Source organism: Vanacampus margaritifer, chromosome 8 (assembly GCF_051991255.1).
Source record: "Vanacampus margaritifer isolate UIUO_Vmar chromosome 8, RoL_Vmar_1.0, whole genome shotgun sequence".
NCBI classification, from domain to species: domain Eukaryota; kingdom Metazoa; phylum Chordata; class Actinopteri; order Syngnathiformes; family Syngnathidae; genus Vanacampus; species Vanacampus margaritifer.
Genome location: NC_135439.1, coordinates 14445299 through 14461424, shown reverse-complemented (window position 1 = coordinate 14461424; position 16126 = coordinate 14445299). Strand labels below are relative to the sequence as shown.

At 39.2% G+C, this 16126-nt stretch overlaps 2 protein-coding genes across 3 annotated transcripts in view; one reads left to right on the top strand and one right to left on the bottom strand.

Annotated features, from left to right (window-relative positions):
• Window positions 1–4703: 4703 nt before the first annotated feature.
• On the bottom strand, window positions 4704–10403 carry LOC144056165 (protein FAM72A). Of its 2 annotated transcripts, none has more exons than XM_077572678.1 (5): window positions 10167–10403; window positions 8943–9157; window positions 8685–8762; window positions 8162–8286; window positions 4704–6824 (listed from the first exon to the last, which is right to left on the bottom strand). In XM_077572678.1, exons 2-5 carry the CDS (start codon window positions 9092–9094, stop codon window positions 6730–6732), a joined length of 450 nt encoding a protein of 149 aa, XP_077428804.1. In that variant the 5' UTR covers window positions 9095–9157; window positions 10167–10403; the 3' UTR covers window positions 4704–6729. The 2 variants fall into 2 exon arrangements, with proteins under 2 accessions (XP_077428804.1, XP_077428803.1); XM_077572677.1 differs by lacking the exon at window positions 10167–10403 and adding an exon at window positions 9256–9773.
• A 145-nt stretch (window positions 10404–10548) lies between these two features.
• srgap2 (SLIT-ROBO Rho GTPase activating protein 2) overlaps window positions 10549–16126 on the top strand; it is a 62788-nt gene continuing 57210 nt past the window's right edge. The window contains exon 1 of the mRNA XM_077572676.1: window positions 10549–10754. Within this exon, the coding sequence (XP_077428802.1) occupies window positions 10688–10754 (67 nt within the window). The 5' untranslated portion in view covers window positions 10549–10687. The remainder of the gene's footprint in view (window positions 10755–16126) is intronic.

Here is a 16126-nt window from a genome sequence, read left to right as displayed (position 1 = left end):
ATGTCTTAATAGTAAACAGAGATGCTGCGGGCAGGGAGAAGTCCAAACAGTGGGGAAATAATAACTTAGTTGTCACCACAGATACACACTTTTATTACTGCCAAAGTACAATGACACATCTGGCTTCTGTTAAGTGTAGCCCGGCATTACGATTATGTTTGCAGTAAATCACCAGAAAATGAATGCAAGTCAGTTTAGATCCACACGCCCAAACGGACGCGCTCTTAAATGCGACAGGCTTTAAGATTACATATGGAAATGAATGGACTCAGCAAAGGGTTAAGATTTCAGTGTGAGTCTGTTGTTGTTGTGAATGCGCATGAGTGTGTATGGGTTGAGGAATGCCCCTCCCAGTTAGAAAGCAGGGGGCCCAGGCCGGGGGCTTCACAGAGGGACTGTGTGTATGTGTGTGTGTGTGTGTGTGTGTGTGTGTGTGTGTGAGCGAGGGAGGGAGAGAGAGCTTAGCAAGGGGCCCACAGTGTTTTGTTCTGTTCCACATCAATGGGACATCAAGCCGGGTTTGGGCCTGACAGCACCCGGATTAGAGTGTTTTCTACCAGACTCTCTCGACCCCTCCCCCTGCATGCGCGCACACACACACATGCATGCACATTGACAAACATGCAAACACACACACAAATGGGCTGGAGCACAATTTTAAAATGAGTACTAAATCGTATTATGCAGGTGGCTACGAGCAGAGGGGCAGCCCTTCTAAATAATGGCGCGTGTGTGTTACTTAATAAAGAAATGTATGATTATAATCTTCCATCTGAACTTTCCGTTACCAAAAAGTTGCTTAATCATTTTCATGTACATGTATAATAATTAAACAATGGTAGGCTGCATTAATGTTAGATGGAGAAAATAGCCACTGCTCAAGAAAGACATGACTTAAAGAAATAAATAAATACGAAATTTGCATAATGTATGGCTGTGGAAATACACTGACCGGTCACATCATGATGTATGACAGTCATCCAATACCATCGCTCTATTCCTGCTAAGTGAATGGCTATTAAGCAGTTCAGATTTTTGATGATTATACTTTTCGAATTTTAAATGTACAGTAATGTGATTTTTGGCTTTGCTAAACTTTCAATGGTGTGAATGCTAATCTTTTTTTTTCCAAGTTGCAACATTAAATCATCATTAAAACATCTAATTTGCAATGAGTGGTCAACATCTGCGGGGGGTGTTTTGTAGTATAGAAAATATTGATTCTGAACAGAAACTCAAGGTTTTCTAATAAAACAGCTGTTTTTATGTTGAGGACAGCATACAATGAATTGATGTAGGCCAGTCTTTCCCATTGAACATTAATTCACAAAAAAAATCACATAAAGTGGATATACTGTATATTTATGTACCTTTTCTCAACAATTGAAAGAGCATTTCATCTTGTTACTCCATCATTTGCGAACCAAAATATTTTTATAGTAAAATTTACTTCATATTTATTTACATGTAAATATGTAGTAAGTACTAGTTTTGTCACATTGACTACATTTCCGCTGCACATGTCATGTGATGTGACGACCTCTCATATAGACTGCTCTTGGACTGCATCACACTGAGAACTACAACTCATATTTTAACCTTCTCATGTTCTTCAACATATTACGATAAGTGTGACGCAGTGTACTTGCTTACTGATTGCTCATAATCTATGTAAGAAATGTAGCACCAATGACACAACTCTGCAGCTCATGTAATGGATAGCATTCAGTTTTGTAGGCGTGCCTTGTAATGTTGTGTAAATTATTAAAGGATAATGCAGGATATAAAAAAAAGAAAGAAAAAGATATACAGTATAATAATGACTGTGCTTAAGAATGTAGAAAAATGAGACAAAATTATTTTTAGGCCAAGCTACCCCCCAAAAAAATGCATTAAATGTATCAATATAAATAATTTTATATTAGAATAAAATAAAAAAAGCATTTTTGTAAACAGCGACTAAAATCATTAGCAGAACATTAAAGCGCTATTGTGCAAATTGAGTATAGTGGCTTTTTGATACACAGTGTTTGCATTTGTACTAACTATAGGGGTTTTAAGTTGGGGTGAATGGAGGGGGCGGGGTGAGACAAATCCATTAGAACTCCCTCGTGTGTATGCATGCAACAGTTCATAACTTGACTGGACCTTCAGCTGACAACAAAAAAACGTTTGATGCCGACTACTGTTGGCCTATGAAGTTCCCGTTGAAGCAACCCCCCTCCTTCCTCATCCGTCGGTTCGGGCTTTGGGGAACGCATCCATGTCGGCTCCCTCTGGTTCCCCCATGACTTAATTAGAGCTCTCTGATTCTCCACATTAGTTTACTGTATAGGAACAACTTTTATCCCTTGCTGTAATCAGCTTGCCCACAAGAACAGAACACAATAAAAAGAAGGGAAAAAAAAGAAGAAAAAAAAGAAGCTTGTTTGAAGTTTTCTTTTGTGTGATCTTGAGCACTTGAGCAACAAAAGCCCAGTGCAGCTGGTCTCACAGTGGAGTGCTGCATGGTCGAGTAGGCACGGAACCTGCAACCAAACAACACCTGCACGGTTCGGTTTCCCCGACACTCTTACTCCCTCGCATTTCATTGAAAGTGTGCACATTCCACAGGAAAATCATTTGGATGCATTATTTAAAACATGTCTCCCTGATGAAGTGTGTCCCTAAAGGGAATAAATCCAGCCGTTTATTACCATTTGCCCTCCTCACCCATTGTAAAAAGATTTTTGTGATGAATTCTTGAGGTGTCATTAATATGCATAATCAGGCAATGGCAGACATTAGCCCTTTTAGGTCTATTATCAGGAGATGGCCATGACAGACTGCCTAGTTTTTATGAACCTCCTTGTGTTTCTTGGATGAAATATTCTCTTCTTTACGATGGTCAAGGTGACCTCCAATTTGAAGGCTATCTATACAATCTGCTTATAAGGAAGGAATTCATAATTACACATTTAATATCAATCATGACAAACAAGTAGTTTAGTAGAAACATTAAACTTTACATGGTCTTTGGATAAACAATGTGTTTTTGATGCTTTTGTAAAAATATTAAAATAAAATACACTTTTATTGAATGTTTTTAATACAATAATTAAATATACACTACTTATTAAATCATGTTGTGATGTTGTGTTTGTGTTATTTACGGTCATTAAGATCTATATTTGCTTCTCCCTTTTTTTTTTTTTTTTTTACTCACAGATTTGTAATCTGGATGTCCCTCCACTCCTGCAAGGCCTCTGGTTGTTTATATTCATGGTGCAACTACGCCATCTAGCGACACAATATTTTGTCGACAAAGATTTGATAGACAGAACCGTGTCCTGGTCATTCCTATTGGTGCCTTTTCCGTTCCCATGAAAAGTAAATAAAATGCGTATTATGCAAACATTATATAATAGTTTTAAATATTTAAATGTTGATACCACTCAACGGTATTTTTGGTCACATTTAAAGTCTCGCTAAATGTAAATATGTAGCCTATCGATAAAATGCATTTCTTTATATAATTTGTGCGTCCCCAATTTTGCATTGCACCCTGTCTATAAGGAATATTATTATAATTATTATTATAGGGAACTAAAACGAGCAAAATGAACACAATTTAAGGATCATAACCTAAACTGTATGACCTACACGTGAATCACATGCCATTAGGTATAATTATGACAAAAGTAAAAAAAATAAAAAAAATAGTAACAATAAAAATATATATTGAAAAATCCCACCGTTCGCCCGAGAGGGAGTTCTATTACATAAAGTAAACAATTTGAATTATTATTTTTTATGTGCTCTAATACAAGTTCCTAAAACTTAACTTTGTCATAAAGTTTAACTGATGTTAAACACTAAAGTCACTAACAGCCAATAACAACCCACTCAATATATAAAATATACAAATATAAAACATATACAAATACAATATAAAACTAACAAAAAACATGGGGAAACTCAACAGTAAAAGCACACGTTTTTAAATAACTTATTTGAGAAGTTTTGCCACTATTAGCTGCTGCCTTCTAATGTCAAGTCGTCGTGCAATAATGTCACAAAATACAAGCGTACTATGGACTATGAGGTACATGGAATTATGATTGACAATTGCTACTAATTGTTACATAAATCCATAAAAATGTGCTTTATAAATCGCATAATCAAGAAAACTATCTAAATGTGTCTTCAATTATGGTCCAAAATGTTTTGTATACCTGGAAAATTGAAAGTTCCAATAAACAAAAATAATTAATAAAATTGAAGTTCCAATGCCGCATGCAATTTCATACTTTATCCACCAGAGGGTAGTAGAGCTTTTAGCTAAAACATTATCAGACCACTTGATACGAGTACCTTAAACATTTACGCCACTCAATAACTTATTTTTGGGTTGGAGAGGGTTTCGGGCACGGGTGTCAAACTAAAAAGACCTCGGGACATATTCTGCCCGCCAACTATTTATTACTAGTGCACAATTATTTTGACTTACCCCCCCCCCCCCCCACCACACACACAAGTCTGATGTTATACCTTGAAGATGGGTTTAAATTTGTTGTTGTAAAGTTGTTGATGCACCATATCAAACAACTCCAAAAGGAGGGGATTTGCGGGCACGGGGAGGGTGGGTATACTTGTCAATTTTTTCATGATTTCAAGTGAGGATAAGTGGTACGCATAATGAGTGAATGGGTAAATACACATGACATTATCAGAAGTAATTTTATTGTATAAAAGTTTATTAATTTAACAAGCATACAAAACAATGATCAGTTTTCCAAACTACCAATGCAATTTCTGTGCAATTCCAAAATATACATTTTCAGCAGGGCAAGTAATTCAAATTATTCACCTCCTACACATTTAAATAGTTTTTCTTTTTAGATTATCATGTGACTTTTTTTCCTAGCCAGAGGAAGCTCTAAATGATATTTTCTTGCAGCACACACACCGTAAAAAAAAAAAATATATATAGATATATAAAAAACATCACAAACGCAATATAAATTATATTAAATGCACATTACAAGCCAATGCATTTGTAAACAAAGATTGTAAACAAAACAGAAACATGTGGTTGTAAGTATTGTGTCCTGAGGACTTAATAAATAACAGTTCTAGTGGTTCACTACAATGACAGTATTTGTTACAGAGGTAGTCGGTCACAAGTTGCATGCACGCACAACCGACAAAGACAACTGCAAAACGACAATCGTGTCTGATTCAATACATACAGAAGACACAAAGGACTGCCAACTTCAGCATCTTAACGTGGCCTCGTCATAACCAGACTCCAAACAATGTAAGAAAAAAAAAAGAAAGATTAAAAAAATAGATCCACTGAGGCCCAATATTCAATTATTAAAACAGATTATGGCCAATACAATACTCAAATCTCAAATGGCAAAAACTACAATGATCATACAATTCAGAAATGGAACAAATTTCTCAGGGAAAAAAATGCCTAGCTGATCACTCAGGTACAGTGTTTTATTGTTTCAACACATTTGCATTTCTTTGGTGGTAAATTCTTTATACACACGTTATTCTAAAAGTTAGATGCACCAGGCACACATGTGATGCAACTTTGTCATTAGTGGTTAAGAGTGTTTTACTGGTTTAATATATTAATACTACAGCGTCACTTATTTACACATTAAGAGTGTCATATTAAGTCAAAGATTATCAATGTGACAGTTTTGTTACAGTTAGGTTTGTCTGTTTTTTTTTGTTTTTTTTTTACACACTTGCATAACAAGTTAAAAGTTAAAATGTTACTTGCTCATACATTTTTAAGATAGTGACAGTTTGTCACTGGCATTAATGAATTATTTTCCCCAATATTTCCTATAAGAAATCCTGGCATCACACCACTGGAATCCACTGTATTATGATGGAAACCCATAAGTCAATATTTAAATTTTTTGAAATGGTCCACCCTTGAGGTGCTCCTGTTATGTGGCGACATACAAAACAAAAGATAACAAACATCTTTTTCAAATGTGCTCAATAAATAGTTCAGGCAGTGTCACAGCATCACACATCCAGTAATAAATGGTTCATATAAGTTTGCTCATATCAATGAATGAATCACATACTCTACAATACCACTTTGTGTTACCCACGCATCGCTTGTCTTTTAAATCCACTGTGCTACTTTTCCCCATTCAAAGAAACACACGGATTCAGTCGCAGTTTCACACTCCACTGTTAAATCGATTTTCATTATACTTGATGTACTGGAATCATGTCCGAAAGCCAAGCTTAATTAATGTAAGATAAGATTTAACAACTGGTTAAAATCATTAAATTTTAATGAGTGGTTCTTCTTGCTCGCTACTGCCACCCACAGGATGCAAGTGGAACGCTACTCATTACAGGTGAATCATTAGTACAGATGAAAACATTGCAAAGGTGGAGTGCTTGCTTTACATAGAGACAAGCACAACCACTGTGCTGTTTTTCTGGGGAGTCAACCTTTGGAGTGTACCATCCCTCAGGCCTGACTAATCCCCTGTGTGTCAGAGCAGGTGTTCAACCAGCTGTCCAAGGCCTAACACCTGCTGCGACATCACTGATCAGGGCGTGGCTTCAGGTGTACCGTGGCCTCATTTTAGCCTAAACAAAGCAGCACCTTTAAGTCCTACGTGATTTGGAGTTAAATTACACTTTAAGGTCTCCTTTTTTCTCCCACCTGTCCTGTTCCACCTCTCCGGTCATCCATGTCCATCTTTACCTGATGCATTCCTCCTCTGACGGGCTTTCTGGTTCCTCGTTTTCACTGTCATCCAGTTCGGGCAGATCTCCCCACAGGAGCAGATTGAGACCTGCAAACAAGGAGGAGTTGTCAAGTTTTCAAACCACTGTTTCTAAGGGGTGGGAACTTTGGATACACAGAGGTGGCAAAAGTGCTTACACTTTGTGCTTAAGTACAGCTACTTGTGTAAAAATAATGATAAATACTTTGCGTGTAAAATGTATTCACTGCTATTGACGGTTATAAACGTCCAAAAATCATTTTAAACTATTTCTATTAGTTTAACTTTTTTCTACTTTTGTTAACAAGAGTATGAAAACCTAGATTTTTTTATTGTACATTTGGAACAGATATAAAATTTGTGATTAACTCATTCACTGCCATAAAGTGATTTTTTTTTTTTTTATCATTAAAAATTAGGGGCAAGAGGTGATTCTTTTTTTTTTAAATTGTAATTAATCGCATGATTTCACTAGTTAACTCACGATTAATCACAAATTTTATATCGGTTCTAAAAGTACAATAAAACAAATCTAGGTTTTCATACTCTGGTTAACAAAAGTGGGAAAAAAAATGTTAAACTAATAGAAATAGTTAAAATGATTTTTTGACGTTTATAGCCGTCAATGGCAGTGAGTGAGTTAACTTGCATAGTGCTCATACTGAGAAACAAAAATAATTCACTGGACACAGTTTTGCTGCAAGATAAGTTCTGACAGGATAATAAGCACTTAACTGACAACAGGTCCTGCACATTCTAACTGCAAAGGTTAACAAATGAAAAAAAATACACTTCTATTTACATCTTGATTTTTGTCTTGCTGTCCTTCAGAGGTGGAAAAAAACAAATACACCTATTTTTACAAATGTAGTGAGCAGAAAATATTGATACTGCTTCCAAATGTAAAAACTCAAATTCATCAGAAAAACATACTTAAAAGGGAAGTAAACAAATAATAATATTTTTTACAATATAATACTATTTTCTCTACATTAATATGTTCTATGCAGTATGCATCCCCACTAGTCTTATACTGTGTTTGTGGAACTATGTCTGAATGTTCATTATGTCTAGTATGTGTGATATCATGGTGAAAAGGTCTATTGAAAAAAATTAAAATAAAAAAAAAAGTGTATAACGCATACATGCAAAATATACTGTATTCATCCAATCCGATCAGAGAAGTGTCTCTTTTTTTTTGTGCGAATTGGAGCAAGACAAAAAAAAGTTGTAAAATTGCTTATAATCTTTTCAGTTGAGCTATTTTGACGAAAGCTTGTACATGTTAGTAAGATACCTGCAAACTTTTAAATGGTGAAAAAAAAGCATGTGTCCTTTAATACAATTAGTATGTCCCTACTTTTCAGCATTGACGTTCTCTTCCAACCATACTTGCTTAAACAGACCTGTAGCATCCAATCTGTTGACAGTGGAAACAGCATCACTGTTGAACATCCAGAAGTGTCCGTTATTACAGGAGAGCAGGCAAGGTTTACAGGGGGCCACAACATGATAGCCAACTACATTACCACTGTGCAGGAAAATAAAGCAGAAACATGAGTCAGCACTTTGCAACAAAAACAACGGAAAAGCACTCTAACTCCACTATCGGCTGTGAAACAGATGTTTGTTTTCAACCTGCATGGAACAACAACAAAGGAACTGCAGACAAAAGAAACACAACATACTTTGACTACTCTGTAATGTTTAAACAAAAACTTTCACAATCCAAGCAGATCCATTGTCAAGATTTAATTATGCGAATAGAGCGGTTTTATATGTTTCTTATTTTGGACAAAACATTAGAAACACCTCTCAGCGTAATGCAATGTCTGAAAATGCTTATGCTTTCTGTGTTGTTTACTGCTATTAAAAGAATTTCAATAATAGCTGTATGAACTACAGAGAAAGAAAATTGCTTATACATACCACTTGATACATGCAATATCTCTCAATTTGCACTTGCAACTTTCAGTCGAGTAGCAGCTGGCCACAAAGTCAACAGTTCTGTGTCGGGTAAATAAAACATGGTTGCGAGGTCGGGCACCCAGAAAAGACTTCTGACAAAAATGTATCGATCACTCTCGTTGCTGCAGTGGGCATCAGTTAGAATTAGCTATTGTCAGGGAAACAATGGAGTATATGTAAACAAAAGCTGGCAGTAGAGCGAACTTCATTAGCACTTACCTATTTGGAGGTATATCAGTCGAAAACAGCTGAACCTCGGTGTCTGCAAGAAGCACTACTTTCATGCCTCGCGTACAGAGCACGCAGTCACAAAAGATGCAGTTAACCTGGGCGACACACTTGTTTTTGAAATTAGCATTGGCCGTCGACATGGTCGTCCTGCTTTGACGTTGGGAGCTCTGCCGTTAGCGTTTTACGACGCCTTGATGTTGCAGCTGGGGAGAAAAAAAACAGTGACGTGGTTCGATTTCTCTACGATTACGGATGACAGGAGTGACTTTAAAATTTCCTTTACAGGCGACGGTGAGCCTACCTCGTCGAGCAGCTGTAGCTAACGTTAGCTTTCCCGATTCAGTACACACTCGGGGGGGAATCACACGAACAATCACACGTCACACGAACAAGCCGGTCGTTCTCAACTTTGAAAATACACCCAGAAGCGGCGAATAACACGATTGTTTACACGAGCAGTTCCGCGTCCACGCAGCTGTAGTTAAAAGCTAACCGAGTAACTGTCATTTTTGTTTACAACTTCCTGGTATTTAAAACCACTTCCTGAAACAATCTTTGAAAAGAACCCAGGCTTGGCTCTGATTGGGCGTGCGCCACAGTGAAGCACATGATTGGTCAGACTTATCGTCATGCTCAAATTTAATTGGATATACGTTCCACTTGGTCGGGACTATGTTCAGTTGTCGCTTATGCTGATTGGTTACTTTCCACGTCATTTAAACTGTTATAGCCAACCACATTGTAAAATCCTTCGCTCGTGTTCTAAAAATTAGGCGGGGCTGACTTCGTGTCAATAAGAAAAGTTTTTCACTGACCGGAAATTTAAAACGGTTTGTAATTTGTATTTTATTGACTCTTTGGGCATTGCTGTTATCAGCGATATAGCTATCGGAGTTCCAACTCTGTGGCAAGATAAAGCAAATGTGTATTTTGTAGCTTGGTAACGTTGATGACTACTTCCGGTAGATGCGAGGAACTGTTTGGATTTTTGTTTGAATGCAACAAATTGAAAAACAAATTGCCATATCGTACCGGTTTTAAAGTAATTTTACATTAGATGTCTACATTTGATACGATACGAATACGGGTGACTGACAGTCATTGAATAAGAAAATTGTTGCTGTTTTGACTCAGCAGCACAACCATGTGTCTTCTTAAATACACTTGACCATCACAAATTGTAAGATTGGTATTAGATAAGTATACCCTTGCCTTTTGCCTCAAAGAGCGTCGTACACGCGTGCATCCTTATGTCCTGCGCAGTAGGGTGGAGGAACAGCCAGCCCCTCCACCGGTTCCTCCTCTCTCTCACTTCTTCATTGGGGGGTGAGCAGATGAGATCACTTCAGGCGGGACCTAAGAAGCTAGCGGACGTTTCTGAAGCGCATACTAACAAGTTACCGTCCATTTTATAGGGGGATGAATCCCCCTTTGGACTTTAAACGCTTTGCACCACAGCCGGTGGCTCAGGGGAGGCGCGCGTGAAAATTGTGTAGCAGCAGAAGCAGCGCCAAACTCACAATGCACCCTGAGTGAGCACACGCAGGGAGACAATACGGACCCGCGGGCACACCAAGCGAAGAGACACATTTTCTCATCTGGATCCCCCCCACCTCACTCCCCCGTAACCTAGCCGCAACGTGGATATTTCCCAGTCCTTTATTTTTATTGTCCAACTGAGAACAAATTGACTTCACAGCGTGGACAAGTGGTTTGATCTCCTAACTCCAGCCATGACGTCTCCGGCCAAATTCCGAAAGGACAAGGAGATCGTGGCCGAATATGAAACTCAAGTTAAAGGTAAAACTTTTTTTTTTTAAGCTTCTCGTAAATCTCAAGCGATGATGCAACGGCGCTTTACATGAGCAATTTGGGAATTTGCTGGTCGCGCGTTTTGGTCGCTTCATCTGCTGTTTGTTGGTTCACTGCCTTCTCATCATATTCTCTCACTATTTATATAGAATCGTCGTAGCAACCACGATCCAGCGTGTGCTCATGTGGTCGCTCGCCTCCTAATGTTGAGCGCAAATTACCAACAAAAACGGAAAGGGGAGAGGAAAAAAGACCATGCTTCTGTGTTGTTGACCACCAGCAGATTGTTTGAGGTGTGAAAGCTCGCGCGGTATACTGTGTCAGCTATGTACGACAAGCAGAAGGCTTGCTGTTTCGACATGGAACAAGGCAGGGCGTTTTCTCTCCCTTCACCGTCTCCCGCATATCTGTGCTGCAGGCAGTTCTGCATACCGCTCGAGCATGTGTGCCTAAACACACACATTGCAACTAAACGGCGATTTTTCTTGAACGTCCACTATTTATTTTTTATAAATACATGCGGTGCACTGAAGTGAGTTAAGGGCCGATTGGTTGTGTCTGTGGATGCTTCTGTCGTCAGGCAGGCGCACTAGTGGTTGCTGCACCCCCTGGCCACTTTATTAGGTACACCTGCACCACCATCTGTTGATGTCCAATACTTCTACTACTTAATACTTATTTAACGATGTATGAATTATTATTTTTTTTTTTGCAATTAATGTAGTGCCCTTCAAGCCTAGATGGAATTGAATAATCATGCCTTTGTGATGTCATAGCGTGTAGATTCTCTGAGGCCTTTTCCTAGTATCATGGGTCATTTCTGGTTAAATTTTGTTATTGTTATTATTTTTCTTTAATAGTTGGTAGCGCAGGTTCAAATCTTGGCTCAGGCCCTTCTGTGCACATTTTGTATGTTACCCCTGTTGTGTGGGTTACATGTTTCTTCGGGTTATTTAAGACTAAAGTGTCCTTAGTAGTAAGTATGATTGATTGTTTGCCGAAATGTGACTTGCAAAAGTTAGGACTAGGCTCTAGTTATTCATGACTGTAATGACGAAGAACGCCGGAATAGAAAATTAATAGCTGCTGTGCGGTATTATTTGTTTTTAGAATTTTATGCCGGGCCAGATCAAATACTATTGCGGTCTGTAGGTCTATATGGCCCACAGGCTATAGGTTAGGTTACACATGCCTAGATGGTGCACAAACTATAACTACAATGATAAACCAATTTTCAATACACTCTTGGAGTGAGAGCTCATAGGTTTTATAGTCTTGGTTTGGAATGGTAAACTGGATTTATTTCTGTCTATTAAAGGGTGTGAGGAAATGTTAGTACTGTAGTTGCTGAGCAATACAAATATTGTGACATCCTATTAGTGCAAGCCGCCAATTAACTCAACAATTGAGAATTAAACTGACAGGAGTTAACATTAGCCAACAGAAAACACAATTGGCATGGAATCCATAATCTGCTGTATTTTTCAAAGGAATAAATATTCATCCAAGCTGCCATGTGTAATGGTCGAAACAAATCCACGTGCACCCATTTTGTATTTTATTGGCTACCAATCATGTCTCTGCAAGCTGAAAAGCAACTGAATTGTTTTGTGCTACATTGGGCTTGATGCATTCTGTGTTTTTTTTTAGTTTACAGAGGCCCATCAATTAAGTCTTAATAAAGAGTATTCTTTGGGTAACAGTGACATCAGGTCACCGCTTAAGCCTATCCACTTGCCGAGCATGTGTGGCATAAAACTAGCCGGCATAACTTGCGTCTACTCCTTTTGTAGTTTGATCATGTGATGCCAGTTCAGCAATGCTATTTGTCCTCACATTTATTGCACCTTTTAGGTAATGATAAGTTCCAAGGCTGCATTCTTTCTAGCTCTTTATAGGTACTGTACCACACTGGTTGAAGATAAGACCAGGCTCAGTTCTTTTGGTGACCGTAAAACTTATGGCCATAGAAATGCAACGACTGAACTATCTTGTATTAGTGGCGGGCTGAAGTATGCCAGGAAAGCGGATGAGAGGCTTTTGGAAGAAAGGATATTGGCTACTGCTGCAATTGGCCTAGATCGGTAGATAAGATGGGTCACCACCTTTTCTGTCACATGGTCTTCTCATGTTCCCGGTCAGAGCAAGTTGCCTGGTTCTTCCCAGTCCTCCAAAATTCACCTCTTGCCCCTCTTGTTGTATTTGGGTGTTACTTTAAATTGGTGTGCGAGCAAACCAACATGAGGCCATAGGACGCATCTTTCCCACCAGATAGAATCACCCACAGGAACTCATCCCTGCTACTAGTCACATATCTGTTAACAATTTGGAGTGTCACCCATAGGGCTGTGCACGGATTGATTGGAGATTCAAGCGGACATAGAAAAGAGAGTATGGAATCCACATTTTTGCACTCAGATCCGAATGAAATCTTGAACTACTGTTGCATGTACTATGCCTTTAATGGAGGGTTCAATATGTTTGACGTTGCTCTGTGAGGAGTGCGGTTTCATCAAACTGTCAAGAAGTAGCTTAATTTACCCATAACTGGATATGCGTGTACATGGATAGTTAGCCAACTGAATGAGCTTTAAATCAACTGTTTAGCACTAAAACAGTCAAATGAAGCCCATCTTAGCAGTGTTTCAAACCCCTGTTAGCCTTTCTTTTAGGCCGTCAACCATGGCAAAAAAAGAAGAAGAAAAAGCTGTTCACCCCAGAGAGAACATCTCCTCAGCTAGTTAGCTTAGCATGATGCTACCGATGTCGCCGGTGTGGAGGATTTCTCTTGTATGAGACAAATAGGCTCAAACTGTAAAGAAGTGGGTTCCTTCCTTCCATAACTGTACACGCGTGTATGTGAATAGTTAGCCAGTAAAATGAGCTTTAAATCAACAGTTTAGCACTACAGTCAAATGAAGCCCATCTCAGCATTGTTTCAAACCTCTGTTAGCCGTTCTTTTAGGCCGTCAACCATGGCAAAAAAAAAAAAAAGAAGAAGAAGAAGAAAGCCGTTCACCCCAGAGAGAACATCTCCTCAGCTAGTTAGCTTAGCATGATGCCACCGATGTCCGCCGGTGTGGAGGATTTCTCTTGTATGAGACAAGTAGGCTCAAACTGTAAAGAAGTGGGTTCCTTCCTTCACCCATAACTGTACATGCGTGTATGTGAATAGTTAGCCAGTAAAATGAGCTTTAAATCAACTGTTTAGCACTACAGTCAAATGAAGCCCATCTCAACATTGTTTCAAACCTCTGATTTCTGTTTCAAAAAGTGCACTCCAAATTGGATTTTCATCTTTTGAATTTTTCTTTTTCCGAAAAGCACATGCTTCAAATCCATTTGAATGACACCCGCTAACAACATGATTGGTGAGTGGAGATTTTTGGTGCAAGTCCGAGTTCTACTGTAGTCACCACTCACTATTAGAGCAAGCGTCACGTCGAGCTGCCTTAGTAAAAGGTTCTCTGTCAGGAGTGCATTGTGAGCACTGTCTCCGGTGGACTTCATGTTTGTCCATCGACCCGCCCTGTCAAGTACTTAACAGCACCTCTGTAAACAGTGGTGGTGGTTTTCCCGGATCTAACCTGGAATTAAACCTGTGCATTATACTGCTTCCGGTAATTTTGCGGCTCTGCAGAAGGTGCAACATTCCCAGCCTGTTCCCAAAGAGACACACATGCACTTACACACAGTCTGTCATTATTGCAAGCTGCTAATGGAGGGTATCAAACGATCTGCTTCCTATTATGATAACATACATTCCCAAATCTGGAATCAAGTCATATTATGTCTGCTTAAATCTGGGAAGCAGGAATAATCTTTTTACGGTGCAGCATGGAAGGTAAATAAATGTAAATCCCACCTCATGGCTTAACTTGATAAGACTCTGCAGCATGATGGTGAAACTACATGTAGACACACGCAGGCAGACTGGGAACACCTCACTTAATCAGAAAAGCCCCGAATCTGGCCAGTTGTAAAGGGCGAGCAGCCCCAAAACGTCTTCCATTTTCACTATCTGTAGAAGTAATGGCCAGGTGTCCAAATACTTTAACACACACACACACGCCACACACAGAGTAACAAAAAATCGAAAGAATATTGCCCGAAAATTAGTGCGAGCCTTTCGTAGTCTGGACGTGGTAGGAATGTTCCAACACAGATGCAAATGGTTATACATGGATTTAAGGAATGAGCTTATCATCTCTCGTTTGGAGCGCATGGAGCACTTACTTGGAATGGAATCCAGAGGTCGACTCTGCTTTTCAGAGAGGCTCTGGATCGCTCAGGATTTTGGCACAGTCACAGTCTCCATGTGACTGCATTTATTCAGCCAACATAGTGCTCCTGGTTTACCAATCAGCCAGCTCGCCATAGTATTAAAAAGAAAAAGGACAGGAAGCGTTTTAGAGCATGTGAAAGCCCTTCAGACTATTTGACACACTTTAAACTATTCAAGGTTACTTTGGCACTGCATCTGTTGCTGTTCCACACCGCCGTTAATAAGCGTCTGCTTCTGTGAACCAAATTCCCTATGCCGCCATTAATAAACCGTATTGATCTTGGTGTTTCTGTGGTCTGTCTGAGACACTCAGCAATATGTATAGCCGTCCGGTCTGATGTTGTGCTTGAATAACTCTTATTGATTCTTTTACTCTCAGCAACACACAGATGGGCCGAAAAGGCATTTGGGAGCAGCATCTGTTATAATTTCACAGCAGCAGATATGATGATCTTTCACCCTGAAAGGGGACGTGCGTGCGTGCGTGCGTGCCTAAGGCCATCAACTGAAATGGTGTCTGCTTGCCTCCATGCACGTTAGTCAGCCGCATGTTTGCTCGGCAACCAGTGAAACATATGATTGAGGATAAATAGCCGCTTTCACTGGCTCACAATAGGAAAGGTGTTGACACAGCAGTGGGTTTGTCTGCAAACAGGCTTGTGTGTATGCGCGCATGTAAGACTATGCCCGGACTTGTTATTTCAGTTGTGTTTGACTGATGTATTGTTGATGGAGAGTTATGATAGAATGTAGCGGGATGACAGCTTTGTAAAGTGCTTCATTATCGGTAATAAAGTGATAGAACAGAGTGATTGTGGTTACAGCATGATCGTTTTTGTGTTACCTACCCCTTGTCAATATGGCGGTGAGAAGGGAGTTGTTAAAATTAGTGTCACTTTTAAAGTATTATGTCTGTCTGTGTTGAATGTTTAGCATCTGTTTGTCATTTAGAGGCCAGCTCCGTTGGTAGAATTAAACAACCACAAGAAGTTAATCACACGCCTTTAAACAAAAGCGCTCATCTCATCTGCCTGAACATGGATAATCATGCTGAGTTTTCATCGACACGGTCAGA

Coding starts and splice junctions, on each gene's coding strand:
- LOC144056165 (XM_077572678.1), bottom strand. CDS start 9,094: ATGTCGACGGCCAATGCTAATTTCAAAAACAAGTGTGTCGCCCAGGTT. Junction 8,763..8,942: donor ACTGATATACCTCCAAATAG/GTAAGTGCTAAT, acceptor TACCCGACACAG/AACTGTTGACTTTGTGGCCA. Junction 6,825..8,161: donor CAACAGATTGGATGCTACAG/GTCTGTTTAAGC, acceptor CCTTGTTTGCAG/GTCTCAATCTGCTCCTGTGG.